Source organism: Mixophyes fleayi, chromosome 4 (genome assembly GCF_038048845.1).
Source record: "Mixophyes fleayi isolate aMixFle1 chromosome 4, aMixFle1.hap1, whole genome shotgun sequence".
In the NCBI taxonomy this organism is placed as follows: Eukaryota; Metazoa; Chordata; class Amphibia; order Anura; family Limnodynastidae; genus Mixophyes; species Mixophyes fleayi.
The window spans coordinates 295,967,760-295,995,527 of NC_134405.1; the positions used below are offsets into that span (position 1 = coordinate 295,967,760).

Genomic DNA, 27,768 nt, shown 5'->3' on the forward strand with positions numbered 1-27,768 from the left:
TTTTACATCAAGTTGTATTTAATTATCTATAGAATTTTCACCCATGACATATTTGATCATTGACAGATCTGTCCACACTACCAGTATTCCACCACACAATCTGGCCTAGCAATAAGATACCGTTTCCAGTTTGTCGAAAGCAGACACATCTTCCTGTTTGATACTCGAGTCAAGAGGCGGTAGCACATGGAAACCTGTTAGTGCGATCTGCATAAATAGACAATGAATTGGTCATTTCTGAACTAGATGTTCACACAGTCATAAAATGATCTGATCAACTTCAGTTGGATCACTCTGAGGGCTGTTAGCCAATATCAGTGCAGACAATGCTGTGTGTTTCACCAGCATTAACAAAATGAAGCACAATCTGATGTAAGTTATCTTAAGCAGACAGGTAGCAGAAGTCAGACGTGTTGCGATGTAGTTGTTCCGCACAATCAATAAACAAGTGAATCCTTGTCGAGCATGGCCACTCATGTGGATGAACAAATTGGACAATTCCAGTAGTTTAATAAGTGGGCAAAGCATTTTGCGATATGGGCAAAATGTTTCATGTCAGGTCAGACAAAATTCCACTTAAAAAGGAACTGAACTTAAAGTTTAAGAAATCTTACAAAATTGGTCCTTCAAATCCAACTCACCAGACTGATCTAGCCACTGCTTAGGTATGTGTTCAATTAAAAAAAAAGTAAATTAATATCTTAATGCGCAAACTTAATATGAATGCATTTCGAGAGTATGTTCTGAATGTACACAACGGGTATATAAAACCATGTTGCCCTGCAGGGGGGCAATTTAAAATGTATGGACACATGGAAAAGCATGCAAAAAAACAAAAATAAAAATGGCATTTACACTCCTTGCATTTCAATTAAGTTTGTCCAGGTGCTGACTTCAGCTTTAGGCTTTGCTCCTAACTCCTAAGTTAAACAAAATACCTGTATGTTTTCATTCAGTAGTATAATATGTTTTTATGTTATATACTCCAGATCGTAGCCATTTTACTTTGCTATACAACTCAATGGAATTGACTTTTATTGTGAAACATTTAATAAACAGAAATAGCTTTTTATGTTGAAAAGAAAATGTATAAATGATCAGATTCTAGCTGTCTTTTTGTAGAATGTACTAAATAAATGATAGCTAGAATCTGATTGGTTGCTATAGGCAACATCTCCACTTTTTCAATCCAGCAGTTTAGTAAATATACCCCTGCACTCTTGACTTAGCTCATTATAAGTGTCGGAAGATTGCACTTTTACGGTATCAAAATAGGTGGTGGCATGGAAACGGGACACAATTGAAAGGTCATTATACCTAAGTTGCGCTGTTGAAGATCTGTTTATTTTATTGCAGTACATAAAATATTGCAGGAAGACATAGGGAGTTTATTCAATAGAATGGATTGTAAGGAAGATAATATAGGGGAAAGAGAAGCAACATAATGAGCTCTGACCATATTGAGGGGCAAATACAATATGACAGAAGGGAAAGTAGAGAAGGGACAAAGGAAGGACAAGAGGATATGAAGGATACATGACGAAATATAATTCTAGTTCATTCTATAAATCAAAATAAGTAATCTGTGGAATGAAAATGTCTCATTCATCTGGAATAATAATATGAGGTGCCAGCTAATGGGTTAAATTATTTCTGAAAGTTATTTGTAAGTTTTGCAAGCTTGGGGTTTTATGTAATTTTATTTTTTTTTGTGCTCAGAAAAAACAAGAAGTTAGTAAAGCAGCAAGTGCAGACAGCACGACAGAAGGGACTCCGGCAGATGGATTCACAGTACTTTCTACCAAAAGTCTTTTCCTTGGACAAAAGGTACGCTTTGTTTCAGCCTACATAGGCAGATTGTCATACTACATGCATTGTTATATAGTCCTAGAATATACAGAGGCAGATTGTCATACTACATGCATTGTTATATAGTCCTAGAAGATACGTAGGCAGATCGTCATACTACATGCATTGTTATATAGTCCTAGAAGATACGTAGGCAGATCGTCATACTACATGCATTGTTATATAGTCCTAGAAGATACAGAGGCAGATTGTCATACTACATGCATTGTTATATAGTCCTAGAAGATACAGAGGCAGATTGTCATACTACATGCATTGTTATATAGTCCTAGAAGATACAGAGGCAGATCGTCATACTACATGCATTGTTATATAGTCCTAGAAGATACATAGGCAGATAGTCATATAACATTCATAGGCATATAATCCTGCAAAAGGCATAGGGCCTGAATCATTAAGGCATGCAAAACAAACGTATTATGTATTTTTATAAAACGCACATTTATAGGGCATACGCACGTCTCAATTCAACAAAGAGCAGATGTAAAGATACATCTGTTGATGAATATGGGTCTAGGTCCAAGACACTGCAGGATATGTACAATACATATGTGGAATTTAAAGTCACAAAAAAACCTGTTCAGTTAATGTCACCTATTGATAATATGGTCATTAATGACAAAGCATTAAAAAATAAAAAAGTTTTTTTTGGTGTCCCACCCCCCCTCCCATAAAATACATTTATTATGATATTATTAATGTCTACTGTACATAAAATATATTTCTACAGTTGCTCCTAATTACAGACACATATTCTACAATACATATTTGACTGCCATCACTAGTAATCGGCACTTACACCAGACCTGTAGCTGGTGCAAGTAATACGACAGAAAAAATAGACCTTTGATATGCCCAAGGCTGCGTGCACTCGAGCTTCACAAGCCCGTACTATACATTGACTACAGGCTTACACCCATTCCTCTCCGCCACTGAAAGCACAGACTGTAATAAGCGTCCTTTGCACTGAAACATGAATTGGACATTGCTGCATTATCTGGCATATGGTCCAGTTCTGGGCATGCGCAGAGCGATTTTACAGAAAATACGGCACGTACTGGCATTGACATGCCTTAACGAATCAGGCCTATTGATAGATGGGGCATGTTCAAAATCAGTTCTGCATAAATAGGGTTATCAAAACAAATATGACAATACATTACTAAATGATGCAGTCATCGGGCCCAGTCTGTCCAGGTTATATATGTTGCAAGGTTATCTTTTAGAACATTATGAGCACTGTTCATCATCCGTACCTCTGCAACATTCCATCCCCCACGATCATTAGTTAGGATAGGACCCTGACTCTAGGATTGTGCGGTTTCTGGTGCCACTGGGCTGGGGTTGGAGGTCCCGGGCAAAAAAACAAGTTTCATCTAGAATATTTAAGATACCAGTGAAAATAAAACCATATAATAATAAACAACAATAAGTCATAAATTGCCTGTATGGATTTCTTATTATAGCATAGATTTCACAAGTGCAGGTTACTGAATTTTGAATTTAAATGCATATATGTTAGTCACTGCTTTAATGCAATTGGATGTCCACTCTTAGTCATTTCAAGCTACCAGCCTTCCTCTTTTTCACAATCAGATCAGTGGGTTTCCTCAGCTTGAATCACACAACTTGTGAGATCCAACTTCTCCTACATTCTCCATTTAAATATTGATGGCAGCCGTGCTTGCACTTACATATGAACCATTCACGATATTGATTGTATTTTGAATGGTTGCACCTGATTTGATGAAGCATTGCAGCCACCCGGACAGATCCAACCTGTAATGGTGCATAGTCCCAATTCTGTGTGCTAGGGTCTATGAAAGTTCCAGGCATGGCCGCCTGGTAGAATAGTACGGTGGGAAGTTGTAAAGTTACCTCTACCGATCTGATAGTACAGGAGGGATTGTGGGTAAAAAGTAAATAAAGTAGAATTGTGAAGAGACTGCAGGGGAGCAAACTATACCATACTATATGTTAGTTTACTGTCCACCATGTCTTCTCCCCCATTACTTGGCCAAGCAGCTAGAAACTCAGCATAAATTGTATATAAGACGATGTAAAATATAGCTGTAGACTAATAATATTAGTAATCATATAAAAAGGTGCATTGTGGAAAACTGATATTACTGTGGAAAAATGTAAAGTTGTGATAAGTTAACTTTAATAAAAAAGGCACATGCATGGGTATTTGTTGTATGCAGATAGTGCTAACTAGCTTCTACAGCTTTCTCTGTATAACCTGTATTTATACTTACATTTTAATTTGTATACTTACATTTTGATTTTGGTGGTCCTGCATCTAGCTCTGTTGCCTGCTACTTTGCTGCTGTCCTAATCTCTTCCCGCTGCTCTACTACTTCCCCGCTCATACTTTTCTTTGCAGCTGAACCTTATTCACAGCGAAATCAGTAATTTAGCCGGATTTGAGGTGGAGGCTGTTATCAACCCTACCAATGCTGACATTGACCTTAAAGACGATATAGGTAAATGGGACATGGTTCTATAATTGCTAATAGTTGAGCGATAATTATAGATTCCGAAATTCCGAAAAGCAAAAAAAAAGAAATTACAATTGAAACATTTTAACAAGTTTTTGCGTTTTCTTTCTATAATTATCTCACACTGTTAGCTGCTTTGTTCTTTCTTTTTAAGTTGTTCGTTTTGCAATCTGTCTCGCAGAAGATAATTTCTCAATTTTGCTATTACTAAAGGCATGGAGAACTGTATTCTTCCACAGAACGATTGGTTTGGTCACTATGAATACACTGATATTAGTACTATAATGTATCTGTCAATTAGGAAATTAATTGGCCATACCCATGATCGTGTAATTGATCTTTATCCATACTCATTTAGATTTTACTGTATGCTGACATTTTATAGCACATTTGGCTCTCCAAGCAGGGATGAACCTTTAAAGAGACAACCTGAAGAAGCAAACTCATATCTAATAATAATTGATTTGCTAGGAAGATTTGTTTACAGTTTGAAAAACTTATATATGGAAGTTTATAGTAGTTTTGTTTAGGGCATAAAAAATACTTTTTATATTGCCTCCTCAGGCGTCAGTATGACTAAGCTAACTCCAACAGTTAAAGCTTTTTGGGGAGTTGAGGGGCGTCTTCATCCTTCTAATCAGCTTTTAAAGTCACTATTATTTAACTTTATTAATAACGCACAATTCCTCAGTACTAGATTATAACATTATTTTAATTCAAAATGACTGCATTTTCTTCTTCATGAACTAAAACCCGTGTTCTTCTGTGAACAAGTTGACAACACTTCAACATACCGATATCACAAATATTGAATTAAATAAATTTAGCATTATTTATAGCAACAGTACAAAAGTACACCAAGAAACTATCAGAAAGTAGTCTCTTCCTTTTATTTGTACTATACCTTAAGAGTGCTATTATGCTTGATAAAAATGACATCTATAAACAAGATATTAGATACTAGCAATCAAGGATTTTTAGCCCAAGCTTGTTTTAACTGTAGACATATCTTTATATGTTTAGGGAACCCTTCTAAGTGATACCCAAATATTGAAATAATTAGGTGTTCTATAAAATCATATCTTTATTAGATATTGTTGTCTGAAAATCTGAACTATCCTGGTGTGCTCTCTTTATGGGTCGGTCAGTTAAGTACTTAATTAACAGGTCCAAGCCACTTATTATTTGGTCATTATACAGTAAAATGTAAAATCACATGAGAAATAAGAGGGTTATGTGAGATAAATAACTTGATTAAACAGTATTCGCAATTTCAGATTAATTCAATCTATATTTATGTTACATTTTAAGAAACAGCTTGTAACATATAATAACATTGAGAAATATCTTCTGCTGAGGTAAATAACTAATCTCTTACTTTCAGTTTCCTTTTTTAGTACATTGACAAAGTTGGTTGTAGCTGATGATACATTTTAGATTATCAGTATAACAGTTTAAAACCATATAAAGTCACACTACTGTATTTAAAGGAACCAGTCACTTATAATTAACATTTACTTGATCGATAATGTGTGAAAAAATACATTTAATTATATAACGCTTGCAATTTGTTCTAGAAATGCTTAATTTGTCAGTTATGTCCAATATAATACCCAATCCAGTGCTTTACTTTAAACAGGTGCTGACTCCAGTTCCCCGAGTGTCCACTTTACGTGGGATCAATGACTGTCGGAGCAATAGCAGCGACCAGTGCTCATTAATAACACTTGTAATATTTGGTTCTCTGAGAGACTAATGACAACTACATTTAGTTCACAGCTTACGTGTTAAGATGCTAACATGTCTAATGATGGAGTTTATCAGAAACCTGGAAGATTCACAGTCACTGTGCTGTGAGTTAGGAATAGCACTTACGAATCAGTGATCTCTTAGACAACTGCAGTTTACAAACAGTGTTAATGAGCACTGAGCAGGGGTAATACACCAGCAGCTAGCTCCTTGATGTAAATTCACCTTCAAACTCAAGTGTACCTACATACTTTTGGGGTACAGTCAATCCATGTTTCATCCATTTGATGATCAGTCCATTTGATGTAATAAATAAGAGGTAACTGCAAAAAAAATACATGAAAACATTTGCTTCATTTTGTAAAATATGCAACAAAAATGACAGAATCTGATTGTCTATTATCTAATATGGTTACAGCACATTTTTACACAGTTACCTCTGGACAAGTTTTCTTAAATGCCTCCCTTATAAAATTGTCTACATACTGGAGTTTCAGTTTTATGATTTGTATTACTGAAATTGATTATAGATATTTTGCACACTACTATAGTTTTAAGTTTTTTGCCAACATAGAGCATTCCACATGAGCTTAGTACGATTATATTTTGATAAAGTATCCAATGTGTGGAGGAGAAATGTGAACACCATGTATGTGGGCAAGGAAGGCTTGTCATTCTAGCAATAATACAATTCTTGCTGAATCTGTTGACACCAGGGGTTGGCCTAACCATTCTGCAGCCTGAAATTGTTTCTTTATCATATTATTATTATTATTATTATTATCCTTTATTTGTTAGGCGCCACAAGAGTTCCGCAGCGCCGTACACAGCACAAACAGTAGACTATACAGGGTAAAACATTACTAAACAGTAAACAAAAATACCAACACTTCAGAATCTCCAAGCAGGCTAATGCAGTAAAGATGGAGCAGTAAAGGAGAACAGGTATGGACACAGGAGGGAAGAGGGCCCTGCTCAAATGAGCTTACATCCTAAGGGAGGGTGAACAAAACTCAGGTACAAAGGGAGCCAGTTGATGTATAAGGGAAAGAAAAGGGGGCGGGAGGAGGGAGGGGAGAATGGGTTAGGTGGAAGGTTGGTAGGCTTTGAGGAACAGGTGGGTTTTTAGTGCCCGTTTGAAGGAGCTTAGAGTGGGAGAGAGACGGATGGAGCGAGGGAGATCATTCCAGTGAAGGAGGGCTGAACGGGAGAAGTCTTGGATTCTGGAGTGGGAAGAGGTAATCAGAGTGGAGGAGAGGCGACGGTCATTGGCCGAGCGCAGGGAGTGGGCAGGAGTGTGAATGGAGAGGAGGTTGGAGATATAGGGGGCAGTAGACTGGGAGAATGCCTTGTACGTGGTGGTCATGAGCTTGAAAAGGATTCTGTAGGGGATGAGGAGCCAGTGTAGGGCAAGGCAGAGAGGGGATGCGGAGGAGGAGCGGCGAGAGAGAAAAATGAGTCTACTTAGCCTCTAAAAGACAAACATTAATACACCATACTAGATCTACCAGAAAGGTAACAAACACTACCTTAGACTTTTGCTTATTATTTCGATATACTTTGTGCCCTTCCAAAACCAACGCGTTTCGCGGCTGCTTCAGTCTACTTCTATTATTGGCCCATCCCAGGTTTCCTCAACGTCAAAATAATTAGAGGATGGTAAAGAAAGAATAAACATTTCTGGAACAAATTGGTAGACTAACACCTGCTTAGTTTGTGATGTATTGTTGCATAACAGACTGTTTATATATGATGACTGGCTCACTTTAATGCAAAACAGGAGTGTTAAGAAAACATGGAAGAAAATTGAGTTTTAAAAATGCGTTATATCAAGATATTATGCATAATTCAAGAGGCTACAACCATCTTACTTTTCTACAGGACCAACATGGCAGTCAGTACTTGTATTCATGTCATTACAATGATAAAAAAAAATAATCAACCAAACTGTTATGTACAAATGAACATGAAAAGGGTATAGATGGCTGCCATAAACTCCAGTGCTGCTTATTTGTATATCTCAAATACCAGCTAGATTAAGTTTTCCCCTCTAATATATCCAGGTAGGTATACAAGGCAAGAGGTAAAATGGTTTATGTGCAATGTGTTCCTTCTCCCACATGGTTGACGTACATGTGTTTGCCTATTATAGTTGCAAGTTGTAAAGGCTGACATTGCCACCCTCGAAAGTGATGCTGTCGTTCATCCGACAGGCTCTGACCTCTACACCGGTGGTGAAGTAGGTAATGAAAAGTTTAGTGATGCAGCGTTTCTTATATGTATGCATGGTCAATTAAGAGCAAAATCTTGCTTTATTTTCTGGGCTAATCAAATCTGCATTTCATTGATGCATTTAAGATCATTTGACCTAATCAAGCACTGCTTACATTAAAGGGCTTAGTGGAGGCAGCCATTTTTGGCCTGAACTTATCATACTCATGAGAATTCAAGCTATCAATTCACTGGGAAACGGGCAACACTTTGGGGTATATTTACTAAACTGCGGGTTTGAAAAAGTGGAGATGTTGCCTATGGCAACCAATCAGATTCTAGCTGTCATTTTGTAGAATGTACTAAATAAATGACAGCTAGATTCTGATTGGTTGCTATAGGCTACATCTCCGTTTTCAAACCCACAGTTTAGTAAATCTAGCCCTTTGTGTCACTGGTGATTATAGTGAAATATAGACGGCATTTCCATATATTAGTTCGGCCCACAAAATTACTGACTCCTGTGTATGCCTCATAAAGTACCTCAGCGGTGTAAGTAGTTGCTTTTGAATTGATAGGCTACATTCTTATGCATATTAATTCAGACCACAAAATGGATTCCTCTAGTATGTGTAGGTGATGGGTAAACTTTAATTGTGTCATTCTTTCTAACTAATGAATAATTGCACAGTTTTATCTCTAGCACATCACTGCCTTACATTAGCTTTATAATCAATAAATATTTTATATATGTTCTATAGAGACTAACAGTACTGTTTTCAATTTTTTTTGAATAGCAGAACAGCTCTATTTAGAGAAATAATTAATAGAGTATTCACTGTATGCTCTCTTATTTCTGTTCTTTGTCTTAAGTCACTGACTTGGTCACACAAAAGATTGACCTGTTAGCAGCAAAGTGTATACATCATGTGCTGCCTCCTTTTTCATTTACATATTGCATTTATTATAGATTAGATAATTAAAGCAAACAGTGTATACTATCACAGAAGTTTCTTTGCTCTCGGTATATACGATACCACCCACTATAAGGTACAACTTCATAGCGGCTCCTTCTTATAACAAATACTGATATTGCAGAACTGATGTTACATCAAAATATATTATGCACTTATTACTCTTGTGTATTAATGAATGCTGCTAATGTTATTTTATTATACTTGTGTGTGCTTTCATGTTTAGTCATCGTGGACCTAGTTTTGATTATAATAGTGTTTTGTTTTAATGATGTTTGGAGAACTTTTAACCAATGCACAAAAGAACAATAGAAACAATGTTACTTTGTATTCTTAATTACAGTTTTTTTTACATTACTATAACTTATTTGCAACAGTCTACAGTATACTGTAGTCATGATATTTTCACAGTAGACTTTATCTGGTATATAACTCCTCTAGAAGATGACATTTAAATCATACAAAAATGGAATTTTTTTGTTGGTATTTTATGCATTCTCTATTCTGCAAAGACACTCCTACCACATGCTTACTATAAGTCGGCGGTTCCCAAAGTGTGCGCCGCGGCGCTGTCACTGGGGTGCCGCGAGCCAGCCATAGGATAAAAGAAATAGCACATAAACTTACCAATCCGTTGGGCGCCGGGACCCAGCAGCCTCCTCTCTCCCGCAGCTGTCACTGAATATCGACGTCAGTAACAAGCTGCTGCAGGAGAGAGGAGGCTGCTGGGTCCCGGCGCCGCGCGGATTGGTAAGTTTATGTGCTCTTTGGTTTTTTCTATGGCTGGCTCGCGGCAGAGGAGTGAGAGGGAGCGTGACAGCAGGCAGACAGAGGGGCAGGAGTGTGACAGCGGGCAGACAGAGGGGCAGGAGTGTGACAGCAGGCAGACAGAGGGGCAGGAGTGTGACAGCGGGCAGACAGAAGGGCAGAGGAGGGTGACAGCGGGGCAGAGGAGGGGGACATCGTGAGAAGGGCAGTGGAGGGGGACACAGCGTGACAGGGGCAGAGGAGGAGGACAGCGTGAGTGGGGCAGTGGAGGGGGACACAGCATGAGAGGGGCAGAGAAGGGGGACACAGCGTGACAGGGGCAGAGGAGGAGGACAGCGTGAGTGGGGCAGTGGAGGGGGACACAGCGTGAGAGGGGCAGTGGAGGGGGACACAGCGTGACAGAGGGCAGAGGGGGGACAGAGGGCAGAGGAGGGGGACAGCGTGACAGAGGGCAGAGGAGGTGGACAGCGTGACAGAGGGCAGAGGAGGGGGACAGCGTGACAGTGCAGAGGAGGGGGGGACATCGTGAGAGAGGGCAGAGGAGGGGGGACATCGTGAGAGAGGGCAGAGGAGGGGGACATCGTGAGAGAGGGCAGAGGAGGGGGGACATCGTGAGAGAGGGCAGAGGAGGGGGACATTGTGAGAGAGGGCAGAGGAGGGGAGACAGCGTGACAGAGAGCAGAAGAGGGGGGACAGAGGGCAGAGGGGGCAGTGTGAGAGAGGGCAGTGTGTCTGGATGCAGAGGTGGCAGTGTGTCTGGATGCAGAGGGGGCAGTGCGTCTGGATGCAGAGGGGGCAGAGTGCCTGAGGGCAGAGTGTCTGGATGCAGAGGGGGCATTTTTTCATACTAAATAAGTATTTCTGTCCTGACCTAAATACTTATTACATTTTTTTGACCCAACTACTTCTAAAACAGGACTGCTCAATAATTATTTTGGTGCCTTGAAAAAATTTGGAGACTCTAAGGGTGCCGCGAACGGCAAAAGTTTGGGAACCACTGCTATAAGTCATTCTGTAATATACGTGTAACTCTGGCAGGCCTGGACGGGCAGTTCTGGTATTTGCCTGAACTCTGGCAGGCCTTCTGGGATTCCACTTTTCCGATGTGTGTATCTTGCAAAAATATTTTTGTGCATGTGGAAATAAGCTCACCACACAATATAAATCATGAAATGCGAAATGCGATTTGAGTAATGGGAGATTGGGACCCCATTTCACTTTTTGGCCTATTAACAGAAATGTATATATAAAAGAAATAGCATTCACATAAGTGTGTTACACTTTTGTGGTGTGTAACCAAGTTAAACATGCCCAGGGATGCACATTTTTCCATTTATTTAATTGTGTTTAGTGAAGTCCGTCTTTCTGTATGAAAATGCATTATAAATATATAATGCACCCTTTTTCTATATGCACCTCTGCTCTTTTAATGCTTTCATTTACATACTGTATTTAATTGCCAACACTTTTTATTCTCACTACAGTGTATTTTTCACTAAATCGTTACATTTATGTAGAGTTTCTAATGAAAGGATATAAAACTTTATCAGTAGTGTTAATTAAAAAGCAAGTTATCATACAGTGTTAAACTTTGCTGAGAATGTAGAAAGAACAGGTGTCCACTTTTCTCAAAATCCATTCTAAATGATTGTCTCCACTACATTTCGGTGACCTTTGAAAGCAGTTTCTTAAATAGTGCGATAATGCTGATATTCCCTGAGGAATGGGAATGTATATTCAACTGTGATACAAATCCTTGCAGCTGTTATACAGGGCAAGTACGTCATCACATCTTATTCTAAGAGAATACCTCGGTGCACCATACTTATTCATTCATTATAAAAACATCCCAACATTGCCCATTTCATACAGAGGACTGCTCCCACTTGTTTTACAATTACCTAACCTGAGCTGGCTAAATTAATTCATGGATGTTCAAGGTGTTACTAAGAACAGTAATTTAGTTCAGTACCAGTTTCTGCAGTTGAAAATAAGCAGGGAAAACAGGAGCTGTCTATTTTGTGCTGGGTGAAATAGTCAAATTGGGAAGTTCACGTATTGTTTTCAGTAGCATTTAAAAATATAATTTTATTGAAACATGTATCACCATCATCCTAACAAATATAACAATACATATAATCAAAACTGTGCAGTTATTATATTCCACAATTAAGCACATTTGCATATGAAGCTCAATTAGTCCACCAATATATGGCTTGCCCCTTACGGCTGTCTAAAGTGACACCTAGGGGTAAATGTATCAAGCTGAGAGTTTTCCGGCGGGTTTGAAAAACCAATCAGATTCTAGCTATCATTTATTTAGTACATTCTACAAAATGATAGCTAGAATCTGATTGGTTGCTATAGGTAACATCTCCACTTTTCAAACCCACCGGAAAACTCTCAGCTTGATACATTTACCCCCTACTGTTTTTGAACATAGTTGTCATAATAGCAGATGGTATCCACTTGGTGGTTAAACATCAGTTGATAACCATTCATTTTAAGCAATATTTTGTAAACAGAAAAGCTGTTCTTAATGTTAATGCTAAAAATGTTGCAGTAATCATTCCTTTCTGATGGGAAATACTAGCATCCGTGCCTCATGTCTTTATGAGATAACATGACATACACAAAGGAGGTAATTGTCGTAGTACCTAAACCACAAGTTAAGTGTGCTGCGTCTGATCCAGAATGTGCTGCTTTTGTTGTGTTAAGGAGTAGGATAAAGAAAATATTGCCATTTACCTGTTCAACATATTCCAGTGTACCAGTACATAATTATTTCAATCAAGCTGCACTTTCTTTACTAGAGCAATGTACAGACCTGTTTATGGTAGTTTCAGTAACAAGGAAAATTTACTATTTCAACATCTTTTTTGAACCATTGGTTTCCCCACCATTAACAGAGTAACCAACAGGGTACTTCTCTCTCACATGGTGTAAGCTATTGGCTTTCTAAATGAAACAAAAGGACACAATTGTAATTCCCGGTTATGTAGGATGAAAACACAAATAAATACTGCTTGGAATGAGCAGGTGTTGTTTTAGTGTCTAGAAGATAAGTTACTGTGTTAGTTTACATCAAAGATGTTGAAAGCAGTGTAGACAGACTTTTGTTACCTATCTGGCAATAATTAACATGCATGATTTTTACATTTACTAAAGATGCCCAACACATTTTATCTTCAGTGATTGTTTCATTTTTGTTTCACAGTTACGTATTTTCCCTCTTACAATGTGGCTGTACAATTACTATATCTATCATTTTAAATGCACTTATTACATTTTCATGCATTTAATTCTCGGATTTCTGTTCTTCACACTGGAGGAAGTCAGTATCTCATGTTTAATAAAAGACGTAATCATTTCCCATTAATTATTCTCCGTTTTAGCAAATGTCTTATTCTTTACTGACATTAAGATTGAGATTGTCTTAACTTTGTGTATTGAGGATGTCTATTTTTCAGAACTTATTCTCAAACTGTTCCCTATACTGGTATGTCAGTGCTTATTATCTACAGAAATCCGAAAACATAGTTTATTCAGTATCATGTGTCTATAACTTTACTAATTTGAACTTAATGTAGAAAAATATAATCAATTTTGGCAACAAAATACAATGTAAGCCAAGCAATCTTGTTTTTTCAATATACTTCTTTTTTTTTCACACCCCTGGGAATAATATCCTTATAAAGAGTGCTTAATGATGTAATCACTTTACGCTTAGTGATGTCATCTCTTCAGTATTCATTAGAGATTCCATTGTTTTATAAGAACTAAGACACCCCTACTGTGCTTAATAAGAATCATTTAGTCTTGTTCCAGTAGACTTGGAGCTTTGGGTGGTTGCTTTTAAATGCTTCAAATCAACACCAGATAGAATGTTGTAGCACATAAAATACACAAGTGATGGTAATATACACCTGTAAATAATATATGTAGAAATTGTGAGTTCTGATCTCATGATTTATAATTAGTGAGTTCTGACATCATAATTTCAGTGTTCATTAGGAAAACTGGTGTATTACAATGAATAACACAACCCTACTGCAAATTAATATGAAAATAGAAGTCACAGTAGAGTGTAGATTTTACCATATATAGTGCAGATATTATAACATTGAGCTGTGTTTATATAATAACTGCTATGTATTTGCCTAGATATTTAAGAATAACCAATCATTAACAATGAAACCTAGTAAAAGGTTGGTTCTTTTATTATGTTGGCTACAAAGTTTATCTATTTTATTCTTTGTGATTGCATTTTGTATAATTAACTATAGCTGATATTGCATTTTTTTTCTTACCAAGCCTAGTGGTAAATGTATGAAAGTCCATTTTTTTCAACTCGCCGAAAATCGTCGACTTTGCAGCTAAAATTTAAAGCGGCGATGGCCTGTAAAGTCAAGTCTGCCTTTACAAGCCATCGCCGCTTTAAATTTTAGCTGCAAAGTCGACGATTTCCCGGAGAGTTGAAAAAAAACAGACTTTCATACATTTACCCCCTAGTGTTTTGCAATTTGCACATTAAACCTCAAGACAAATAAATCAGTTGTTTGGTATTATTCCTGTCAGAATCCTTCATGAAAGCAATTCAGAAAATCAGTGATATAGTTGTAGGAAACAAAAATCACCAATTTGGCTCTGATTGTATTTTGTTTTGAACAAATAAAGATGGGTGAATGAGAACCAGTGTTGGAGATGAGCTACTAAATAATATATACATGTGTGATAAATACATTATTTCCATATAGGCAATGCCTTAGAGAAGAAAGGTGGGAAAGAGTTTATGGAGGCGGTTATTGAGCTGAAGAAAAAGAACGGGCCTTTAGATGTAGCCGGAGGTAAGAGTTTTACATGTATTGATGCTTTCCTATGTTTCAATGGGCTGAAAAACCTATACCTGATGTTTAATATCATAAAAGCAACTAGAAACATTCACATATGTATGTATGTATGTACCACTGGTAGGAGATAAGGTGTTTGCCATTGTGAGTAAACATATTATAAACAACTTTGACTTGCTGCTTTGCACTATGGCAGTGATGGCTAACCTGTGACAATCCAGGTGTTGTGAAACTACAAGCCCCAGCATGCTTTGCCAGTAGATAACTAGCTGATAGCTAGCAAAGCATGTTGGGACTTGTAGTTTCACAACACCTGGAGTGTCACAGGTTAGCCATCACTGTACTATGGTGAAAATAAGCCTATTGAAGGATGCTGTGGGAACTACTTCCTATAATGAATGGCTGATGGCAGAGGATAGTAACTTGCATTGATGTAAATAATAAGGGCACTTGCAATTTAAAACAATGCAACAACTTAGTACCATTGTTAGTGCCAAACCCAAACTAGGGTGGTTAAGATACAAGCAACAAAAGGATGATCCACTTTTTCAGTTGGTGTTTCTTGCAGTGTGGGGAAGAAAGAAAATATTAAACAAACTAAATTTATTCACAAAGACTGTGACTGATTATGGGACATTCCAATCAGATTTGCTAAAATCTCATTGCATTTCAATAGACAAAACAGTCATCCATAGCGATCTTGGTAAGAAATAAAAAAGTTTCAAAACCCTAATATGTTACTGAATTGGAAAGTAACCCACGGCCAAGTGCCCTGCAAGAACATGTTTTGGGATTTCAGGACAAGATGGGGCTGTGTATGCCACAAAAAGCAAAAGCATCACTTAAAAGTCAGGCCTGCTATCACTTTTGGGTCACCCATTAGCTAGCGACTTATACATTTTCCTTCCAAAATAATGCTTGTTACAATATGATTGCCTTTATACATGTGTCACATTTGCAGATTTTAAAGTATTGGACAGCTAAAAATACACTCTCTTATAAAAAGTCATCTCATTCAAAGTAATCATAGAGAGCTTGACTCATCTCCAGACATAAGTTCATTTGTGCCGTATATTGCATGAATTCACTCTGTGCAGGCACCAGAAAGGGACTTCCACAATGAACGCAATTGTATACAATTAATGTCTGAACACAAGTGACACAACTGGCTATGACTTGAGAGGCGGAACGGGCGAGGAAAGGGTCTGATTCAAATGGAAATGTATCTTGAGATCTGCTTGAAATTAGTGGAGCTATATATAAATATAAATAAATGGTGATGATGATTTGAATGCAGTCGGAACCATGCTCAAGTTTCGTGCTCTTTTTTTATAACTCAAGTTGCATGCAGGTTGCTTCCGAACATGAATCAGGCCCAGAGTGTTATGGATAGGCTGCTGACCCAACTGTGATGTGTAGAAGTGAAGGGGTTAATGCAACTGACCCTTAGTTTGCCAGTCACGTACCTTACAGCATACCACATGACTGCAAACAAGTTACCATTATTCACCTCCTGAACAATTAATCTACCTACCACCTCCAGTCAAGAGTTTACCATCGAATATAATTAATTTTAATAATAATATATAATATAAAATCCTGGGGACTGTGTTACACACTTGTGAAGTGCAGGTTTATAATCCCCTCATAAAGTAATAAAGGAAATTAAATTGTGCTTGGGAATCACACTACTGTGCATTCAGAAGCAAAATGTTCATAATTCGAAGGTGTAAACAGAATTAAATAAATGTTTGTCCTCATAAGGCGTTACATTGCTTATGGTTGCTAATTTTGCAGCCTTAATAAAATAAATGTTTAATCTGATAAGATATCATAGTTCTAATAGTTACCAGAAAGGACCTATTATAAATATGAGCAAACAGTATAAAATAACAGAAATAATCAAAAAACCCTTTCTATTTACATAGTGGTTATGTCGTCTACTCTGCCATGGTGAAATCTTTTATTAGGGCATATTTTTGTACCACCAACTTGTCTTTGTCTGCAGTTCAGTTCATCCTCCTGGCTGCTGAATAGAGCAGTAGGCCAACAAATGGATAAGAGTACTGACAAGTCATACATTGCAAATTTTTTATTATGACTAGAAGTGTAAGAACTGTCATAATTGCAAACAGGTATTGGTTATGGTAATACTTTTTATACCAATAAATTAAGAGGAACTGAATGACACTAAACCTAAATGTACCCAGATATATAGTAAATTCTACTATTAATTTATAGTTATTTCACACTTAGGATAGCATATTTATGCTGTATTACTCTATGTAGGAGTGTTTCGGAAATTGGATTATTTCAAATACCAATAACACCTATCGCTAATATTAACACCTGATCAATATCTCCATGATAATAGATATCTGCTCCCGCCATGAATATATTTGGTACCATCATGTAACATAGTAGCATAGTTGATGAGGTTGAAAAAAGACACCAGTCCATCAAGTTAAACCTATTTTGGATCTCCTGCAATCCTGCACTTATATTTGAAATTGATCAACCACCAATCTGTTGCAATTGTGAAAATCCCCCCAGACCAAATATTGCAGACCTATTTTTACCCTATATCCACTACTATACTTCATTTTAATTAACAGTCGTATCTCTGGATACACTTTTCCGCTAAAATTTTGAGTAGAATCTCGGCACAGTTGACATGCTTACAATTAAACCAGTTGTCACAAATAAGTCTCATAACATGGAAGTTCTGGTAAGAAACTTGTGACTTCTAAATACCTGTTAGAAAGCAAATTATTTAAGAATACAGACATGACTTAGGAAGTATACTCATTATATTTTACATCTGTTTTACCCCAGAAGCTCATGCTTTTCCAACGCACTAGTAGTCGTTTTTGCAAAATTGTCTGATTGCAGGTGGCGGTAATCTGATGTCACCCATTATTTTCAGTGGGGCACCTTTTTCACTTTAGGTCCACTTTAATACAGATAAGCACATTTTTTGTTTAATTTATTTTTTTGTTGAAAAAAAGGAATCAAAATTACAATATGAATCAACAAATGTAAGGACAACATTGCAGAGAGGATGGATAAAATAAGGTAAAAGACTAGCAAGTATTGTGTATAGCATTCTAAGGAGTGTATTACATCCCTTGTAGAATTTGGGCAGATTCGGAAGCAGGGCAAGTGCATTTTTAAACTCATGTGGACATAAAACAAAGTCTAAAATTAAAATGTACAAATAAACAATGATGTCTCTTTACTGTCCTTATGTACGACATAGATAATATTATGAACAGAAGCTAAATAGTTGCATTTGCTCCAGATTCAATATGTTACACATTTATTTTGACATTATTTGCAGTTAGTAAATTACCCTTTTTGTCTTCTGCTTGTCCTATTCTTGCTGTGTTATGTACACAGATGTTAAATAGACGCATTTGTGCAAAATTGAATGCGTTGCACATTCGCTCACTCGCCTGCAATTTCGATGTTGGTAGACATAATTGAATTCTTTTGTCTGTTTGCTTTCGTTTTGAAAATATTATTGACAAAGCTGTACAAGTTATTTGAAATAAATACAAGGAGCATCACTAACTGAATCAATGTCTAAATCTAGTGTAGAACCTTTTAATGTAAAACACATTTTTTAAGTCATTTTATTTTATATTTCAAAATTTGTCACATTTCTTTAAAGTTTTTTATTTGTGCCGCTGGGGTGTCTGTAGCAGAGGGCATCCCACACAGCAGCTCGAAGACTGTCAATCAGAGCCTCTTCTTTGGATTTTTTGGCTACAGAGAGACTCTAGCAGCGGCGGGGGTGATAGGTAGAGGTCACAGCTATACATCATTAGTTAAAATAGAGTGAATGGCGGAGGTCTCTTAAATAAAGTGATAACTCCCTTTAAAGCAATGCGTTACATGTGCACCCTTGAAGCCTATTCATTTTACAATTGTGATAATAGCTTATTTGTAAACCAGGGGCCCTCAATGTTAACCTGCAAAGTTCACCAAAATGTGTGCAGTTTCTTGCAAAACTTTACAGACTCACACCCTGGTCACATTCTAATTCTAGAGTAAACGTTGCAGTGTTAAGGTGAAACACTTAAGTTGCCATACTGGCCGCATTTTGCATATAATCCACCATCTGATTACAGGAATGTCAGGTTGTTTTATTAGATTTCTCTTGAATTTATGAAGCATTCTCCATATGCCAAATGAAACAGTGGAACATAAATTAGAACAAATTGGAAATGTCCAGAGCTCAACTTCTTCAATATGTTAGGGAGCAACGCCCAAGTGCACGATTGTTCTTGGTACTTCCCGTACTCTATGAAATTTATAGGTGACCTTGGTTTTCCTGCAATCACTTTAATTTTGGTCCTTGATGATGGCCCTTTTATGTCTGTTGAGCAAAAGAAAAGTAATAACACAGAAGGAATGAATGTGTTCATACCAAATTAAAGCAGGTTTTTTTGGTCACCTCCTGAAAGATGTTGATCTGAAAAACACTGACTTTCAATTACTTGCACATATTGCAATATTAATGCACAGCAGTGTCTTGGACTGTTTAACGTTAAAGTTGCAGATGTATCATGACACAGAACAGGGAAGTATAACTGTGAATGTGGCTGTTTCCACCATATTTTATAGCCATGTTTGCTGAGAAATTTCAATGTTGATCTCAGTAAGGCTGCAATAAGTGTACTACATCTGTGCTTGTGATTGTGGGATAGATTACTGCCAAAGAGTAATGATGCAAAAATGATAAGCATAGATTTGTGCAGGCTAAAGAACATTAAAGTCACACAATCATTTTGATATGTTGCATTACTGTGTAAAATACATTGCTTTGATTGTCAGAGCAGATCATTTTATATTATCCCTGTACCTAGCAAACTTTAAGAACATCTGTCACACTCCCATAAGTCCGAGGCTTACTTGTAGCTGCTGGTGCGTTATTTGCTTTGTGAATGTATCTTATGACAAGTCAAATCCTTCAAGCGTGGCAAATCGCACTAATTTTAATCATTATAAATACACTGTTGTGTGTGACTTATGTCTTTATGCTTTACTGAACATGTATAGCAAAATAAAGAGAAAATAAACTGTCCTTAAAAAGGGTTACTTTTACATCTCTCATTTGGATTTGCCTTAATGACTGTGGGCCTCAGTCATTAGGGAAAGTAAGGCAAAAATGGAGTGAATTTTATCCGGGACAAACCATGTTACAATGCAAGGGATGCAAATTAGTTTATTATTTTGCACATAAGTTAAATACTGGCTGTTTTTTCATGTAGCACACAAATACTTGATGGCTTAATTTTTACATTGAAATTTAAAGTTGATCTAGGACATGCCCAATCCTAACTATAAATCTGTCCCCACATTTTAAATTTACCTCCCCCTCCAATGCAACATGGTTTTGCCCAGATGCAAAGTTACTTCTTTTTTATGCTTTGTTCTCCTTAGTGACTCAGGCCCTGTGTGTTTAAAATAAAAAACAAACTTGTAGTCGCATTTTCCATTCTCTCCCTAAATACTGTGGCGAGAGCCACCCTCCCTTTTACACTGCAACGCCTGCTAACTCTGTCTCCTTCCTCATCTATTTATAATATTATCACTGTTATTAGGCAGAATGTGACAGGTGGAAATGATAACGAAAGATTTAAAAAGATAAAAAAAACTAATAACAACCGTCTGAAAGAAATAGTCAACGAGTATAAATTGTCAGTGAGGTTTAAAAAGTTAATTTTCGTATACTTAAAGTACTGGTCAAGTGATGTTAACAAAGTAGGTTGTATTTAAATCCCTTTTGGACTTATCCCTCTCATGAGTTAGTGGCCCTCTACCTATATGGTGGTGGTCCTACCCATGTTTTTGTTAAATACTCTCGATTAAGTCACCCTGGAGGACTGAAGCATGAGTGCTCAGAAGCAGCTAAGATTGTAAACCTAACCCCCACAGTGTCATCTATATAACACATCAATGATCAACATGACACCTTTTCAAATTTAAGGATCACGGATGACTGACTTGTAGGGAGTTGTGAGGGCGACAGTTTACACTGCTTCTGCCTCACATCTTGGGTCCTTCAGAGAGAAATTAGGATGATTTAGTTCTGTAAACTGAAGTAGGTCAAATAGTTTTCCAAGGTTTGCCAGGAGAGGGACCCCTCATCATACATATACCCCATTTAAATATTTAGAATGCTCTCTATTTTTACTAATGTATTTTATAATATACAATTGTATGTATAGAACACCCATGAGATAGTTTTATAACACAGACATAGTTTTCTGACACAGAGTTGTTTGTCTCCTGATTAGCTGCAGTCAGTGCGGGCCATGGATTGCCAGCAAAGTTCGTAATCCACTGCAACAGCCCAAGCTGGGGGTCCGACAAGTGCGAAGAACTGCTGGAGAAGACTGTAAAGAACTGCCTGGCTTTGGCCGATGAGAAAAAAATCAAATCAATTGCTTTCCCTTCAATTGGCAGTGGAAGGTGGGTGATATTTCAGTGTAATGGCTGGTGCCAATCACACTTAGCGTAAGACTGGTACTGAATAAATGTGACATTGCTATACGAGGTGCAGAGCTACATATACTGTTAAGGGGTGCAGGCAGTGTGTCACTATGTAATTAGTATGAGGTGCTAGTAGGGTGCACAACACAAATGGATAGTTTTTATTAACTTTGCATTATATCAAGCTAAATGCTTTTCATTTCTATGTTTTTACATGTTTTGAGAAAAACTCCATTAAATGAAATGAATGGAAATATTCAGTAAACAGATAAACTTTGTTTTATACATAAATGCATTTCACACTACATTATTCCAGTATTAGTTTGACAGGAGCCCTGACCTACCACGTCACACGGTCCTACTGTGTGCCACGTGGTTTGGGACCTTGTCAAGCGGTCACATGGTGAAAGGAATTCATCCAATGGTCGTCTTTTGTTTTTTTGAGACCAGCTGACCTATTGGCCTAAGCCTGGTCTCCTGCTCTGTGCAACAGAGCCAATAGTGGCTCCTATTTCCCCACATTTCTCACACTCTGCTTATAAGTAATCACAGACTGGAAGTGGGTGACAGAAGGACATGAAGCAACACTTCTTCTGCCACTACACATTTGGTGTGAATAGAGTGAGTAAGAGGGACAGCATACCATATGATCATGTAGTCTCATATACTTCCATATACTATATTTGGGCATATTGGCTACCTTGTGGCATGTGAAGCTACTGTATGGCATATTGGCCATCTAGTGACATGGGAAAATATATTTATTTAAGGCTTTATTAGCTATAAGGACACATTGTCTATATACTGTCGTGTGAGGATATATGGAGGTATGGAGGTTTTTATTGACTACTGCGTATCTGATGGCATGTGATACCATTTTTGGCATGGCAAAGCATTCAAGTATTTCCCTCCATGTTGGAAAAAGTACATTTATTTTACCACACTATGTATGGCAGGAATATATTTTTAATTCATTATACATTTTTGCTGTTATGTTAAATCAAATTTCAGCCAGATATTCCACTACATTACCAAGTAAATTTTGTAGTGTGTGGCTCTCTACACATAAAATTGTAACTGTTTGCTACTCATATAATGCATTTATTCCTTAGCACAAGGCACTAAAGTAAGATTTTGGTAGCACTTGAAGCACACCAAAGTAAACTGAATCATTGCTTTATCAGTTATTTCACTGCGAAAATAAATCAAATTGGCAGGTCATATCATTACTCTACACTATCTAGCTCTCAGTCTGTAGTGTCCTGTTTGCCTGCATTCCCCTCTTTAAACCATGTAACCGTTCCTGTTGCATACAGTCATGTCTTCACTAACATAATCATACTAGTGAACAGGTAACTGCTTCCAAAAGATCAGCTGACTTATCTTCTGAAATAATCTGTGCTGCTGTGAACATTGCAATGTTCTGATTGGCAACAAATTGTTCTACCTTTGCCACCTAATAACAGAACACACTAGTGAGCAGGAGATGATAAAATATAACAAAAATGTGTTAAGACCCTAGCCAAGAGATGCAGAATGGTATAATGATAGCTGCACTGAAATTTAAAGTTGATATTTGTGTGCTACATGAAAAAACAGTCAGTATTTAACTTATGTGCAAAACAGAAAACTAATTTGCACCCCTTGCATTGTAACATGGTTTCGTCCAGGAGATTAAAATAAGAAACTTTTTAATTTATGTTCCTTAATGAATCAGGCCCAAGGTGATTACATCTGAGGATGTATCGACAAGCAAGAAACGTCAGGGACACACAGATGGCCAAGCAACAAAACCACTTGCCATTTGACTCCAAATTTATGAAGGATACGGGTGCAGGTTAGGACAATATATGATGAAAGACAGTCTGGTTGCCAGCAGCTGACTGTTCAGAGTTCTACAATGACGAGTTCATCTTTCATGAGTCCACCTCACACTGTCTCATTCCAACCACAATACCTTTGGTAGCTGCACAAAACTTCCAGTTGCCAAAGGATGCTTTAATATTGGTGCCTGTTGATGCTTCTAACTTTCCCCACCGACTGCTACAATTTTAATTCTGCTCCCTAAATATCAAGTGATCTCCACACCCCTCAGATTGTAATCTCATTTGAGCATGGACATTGTTACCGTCTGCTTTTGTTATTGTTTGTAATATATTTATATTGATTTATTAATAAATGATTATAACAATACTTTTGAAAATGTGAAGGGTGCCATAGAAATCAATATATTCTGTTTGATATTCATTTCTTCTCCGATATGGGGCTCTCCAATGTGTTTAAGTTGTAAGAGGCTCTGGAAGTTTTAGTTCAACAACTGTACTGGAGATCATCAAGCTGCCTAAGGCCCATGTCTGAAAACATCATAACATGTAACTGTGAACACCACATGGTTTTGCATCCAGCACCTCATGTTTCTGAATTAATCGGCATGTGGGCAACACAATGGATAAACACATTTAAGATGAACATGAAACCGGTTCTCTGTTATATCTGTTTGATTTTCATTTTCATTGACTTGTACTATTATTGGTTCCAGCAAATTATTTGAACATACAATTAGTTACATTTGAACAGTTAACACTTTGTTCTAAATGTGGTGATGATACTCCCACTATTTGAGGGAGCACTGATTGTAATTTGACATCCACTTACTAGACCTCCACTAGCAGATACATGTTATTGTGTAGATGTGTTCAAATGTGGTTACACAATTACACTTCACTGGCACTATCATTATTTCCAGGCAATATTGTTATGTTTATTAACAATGAGAACTATGGTGTCCTCTTAATAAGTAGTGTAATAGCCTCTACTGTTGCTGCTCGCAACTGATCACTAAAAGCATTTTTCCATTTTGTCAGGAGAATATTGACAATGAGCAAGTTCTTTATTTATGGATAATACTTCCTTTTATCCTAAATTTACAAATAATCGTGAATTAGTAAATATGTTTAATGAAAGAGTAGTAGCTTCTTATAGCAAACATCCACCACATGTAGTCGATTAAACAATAGTAAAGGAGTTTAAACATGGACAGCCTCAAGTTTATTATAATAATTATTATTATTATCTTTTACACAGCACTGTACATTGTGCTGATCATGATGCAAATAGCATACATGACATGAAATGGAAAGTAAAGATAACCCTGTACAAAACACCTTAAAGAGTTGGGAACAATAGTTACTTAAGGTATGTGAACAACAATTGTAGCTGATGGTGGGGAAATTGCATTTGGCTAGTATAGGGAGGAAGTGTTATCAGACACCACTATTAAAGCAGCCATTGGCGACTGGAACTTCTGTGCAGTGACAGGTGGTGTGGTAGATTTGAAATGAGTAGAGACATCAAATATGAATTAATAATTATTGAAATCTTAAAGACAGCTGCAACCAATATAGTCCTTCACCATTTATCTTAGCTGAACCTTCTTGTTTTGGTTATCAAGAAGGTTTCACTTTTGTGCTGCTTCAGTACTATTACATCAGCTTGAAGTAGCTGTGTGCCCCACATTATGCCACTGCTGGACTCAGAGCCAGGACAGTTGTCCCCCATGTTAGGAGACGTGGCTGCAGTTGCTGCCACAAAGGAGGCCACAGTGATCACCAAAGGAGCAGAGATAGCAACAGAAACAGACTTGAACTGAAATAATATTCCAGTATACCCTGTCCTTGGTGTGGTGACACTCCTCTGTAATTTCCTGGTACGTTAAAGATTTTTTTTTACAAATGTTTGATATGTGTGAGAGGATCACAGAGTTGATCAAAAGTGCAGCCATCTCTTACTGCCATCCACACTTACAATATAGCGTACAGTATAACATAACCCACAAAACAACAAATTGAGGGGGTGTTTGGGAACACTTAACTTACCCCAGATCTAGCTCTGTGGCTCATGACATTACATGACTCACTCCACCTATACCTCTTTAATAGAGCTATTAGTAGTAGAGCTATATTGAAGAGCTATGGGTGGTTTGTAGTAACCTTGTGTGAGTACTGAAATGAGCTCCCAGATTCGGGTAATATGGTTTGATCCTTGGAGTTATCCCCAAAATGCTATATAGACAGCCTCTTTAAATAGTGGAGAGACTATACATTTTAGGATTTCTAAGCCAGTAAATGAATGGAATATACTTTAATTTGTATTTTCTGTGTTACCAGTTTGTACAGTAACGTTCAGCCAATTTACCTTAGTTTGTACCACAGTGGTTAAAGTGTTTGTTTTTTTTGGTGGTTTTTTTGCTTCTTTTTTTTTCATTTACTTTTTGTTTCGAAGTTTTTCTTATTGATGTTATACCATGTGCCCTCTTTGTGTTTTTGCAGAAACGGCTTCCCAAAGCAAACTGCTGCCCAGCTGATTCTGAAAGCCATTTCCACTTACTTTGTGTCTACAATGTCATCTTCAATCAAGACTGTTTACTTTGTGCTTTTTGACAGTGAAAGCATAGGCATATATGTGCAGGAGATGGCAAAGCTAGATGCCAACTAAGCCTTTCAATCCAGCAGACCCCTCCCACCCAACGGTTCCCTTAGCTAAAAATACAATCTTTAGCTCTTTTTTGCAAGACTGCACAGTGATTTGAAAAACATGCTTATCTGGGAAAGCGAGGATTCCACTTGACCTTTCTAAAATATTTTACGTTGGCACTGATAGTTGGCATTTTTTCTGTTGATGCACTATATTTGAGGCATTGTCCAAACTTAGTTAATTTTAGAAGATTTTTATAGTTTATTTTAATGAGGTATGAAATTATACAGATTGTACTTGGAAGTATATTGTTTTTTGTATGTAAACGACACTTAAGATCTATTTTGTAAAAGTGTTGTGGTGCTTTTGTTGTATATTATGTGGCATTATGATTTTTTCTTTCTCTGTAAAAAGATCTCCATGTTGTGTTTACCTAATGTCTTATAATCCCAGATTTGAACACAATGTTGTCTGTAATTAACATTGCAATTTGACATTGATGTTTATTCTTTTTATTAAAACAGTTATGACAGAGCCCTTGAGTTACTGCTCCCCTTGTCTGAATAAAGAGATATTTTGCACCATTAGTACATAAGGAATATTTTACAAGCACAAGTTTGATTTTAGTAAATGAGTACACTAATTTAAGAACCCAATAGTTTAAAATGTAATGAACTAAAAAGGTGATATGTGAATAGAAATTAACGTTATAAAATTATGTTTTACTTAATTGCATTTAAAATCAATTGTAGATACTTCAAAGGACGTGATCATGGAAAAATGAGATCTTGTTTTGTTGAGCTCCAAAAAAATGTCATAAATTTTAATGTTACCAAAATGGTGCCAACCTTATTTGTTTTTATTCTTGTCTTTATCGTTTTGACATGTATAAGCCTACTTCCCTACAAGAGCACAGTAAATATTCTCGTTTGGTGATATATCTTTTGATCTATTGAAGAGATGTGCCATTTACTCTGAGCTTTGTACGGCACTATTAACAAACCTATTGTTTTGCAGCACAATGAAAGTGGCATTGTGACCGAGAGGAAAAGCTACAGAAACAACAACAACTGCTGAAAAACATAGGGACTTTGTTTTGAGGATAACGTAGACAAAACATATTTTTTGCAAAATGTTCGATATATAAAGGATTTATTAATTTACCATAATTAAAGTTGTATGCGGACATCAAAATTGTTAATGATTTTTATAATACTTTCTAAGACTACCTGGGAGAAGGTCATTGCCACTTTCTATTCACAAAAGCAGTAGTGGGAGAATACCGTATTTCCCCATGTATAAGACGCACCTTTTCCCCCAAAATTTTGGGTCTAATAACTGGGTGCGTCTTATACAGGGGTAGTAGCACTTACCCTGTCAGATGACTCCTCTGTCCAGTAAAGTCTTCTCTCTGTCTGATCCTGATGCTGGAAACCCGATTAAGATCCTCTCTGCGATGTCCGGATGTCCTTTCAGGACCTTGACAAGGTCCTGAAAGGACATCCGGTAATTGAAAAATAAGCAAGTTTCCCTGATGGCTCATTCCATAAGATGTATTTAAACTTCCATCTTCCTTTATGTAAAGTATCTATATCAAATTTAAAAGAGCATACATTTGACCAAAAGTATCCTAAGATGAACCCAAAGGCCAAATTAGTCTCAGTAGATTAGGTTTACAAAGAAAAGAGTTAAAAGTGAAGAACTAAAACAACATATAAGGAATGTCATAGATACTGCAGACTAAAAGTAGAGATGATCCAAACTTTCAAACTGCTCCACATGAATTTAAAGTCCACAAACATGTTTGCCGTACAGTTGCCAATTGACTCGGAGCCGAATTTGTGGTTTATAATTTGAAGCACAGGTTCTTAG

At 37.1% G+C, this 27,768-nt stretch overlaps 1 protein-coding gene across 4 annotated transcripts in view; it reads left to right on the forward strand.

Moving 5' to 3' along the window:
- The window catches only part of MACROH2A1 (macroH2A.1 histone), a 44,032-nt gene extending 16,942 nt beyond the window's left edge, over window positions 1-27,090 (forward strand). Inside the window, exons 5-9 of one of the 4 annotated variants that reach the window (XM_075209851.1) lie at window positions 1,727-1,827; window positions 4,256-4,355; window positions 14,830-14,919; window positions 21,228-21,402; window positions 25,752-27,090. In XM_075209851.1, coding sequence (XP_075065952.1) covers window positions 1,727-1,827; window positions 4,256-4,355; window positions 14,830-14,919; window positions 21,228-21,402; window positions 25,752-25,917 — 632 coding nt within the window. In that variant the 3' untranslated portion in view covers window positions 25,918-27,090. Of the gene's footprint in view, window positions 1-1,719; window positions 1,828-4,255; window positions 4,356-8,271; window positions 8,363-14,829; window positions 14,920-21,227; window positions 21,403-25,751 lie in introns of all 4 variants that reach the window. The other 3 variants (XM_075209853.1, XM_075209852.1, XM_075209854.1) reach the window with 3 other exon arrangements.
- The last annotated feature ends 678 nt before the right edge of the window (window positions 27,091-27,768 follow it).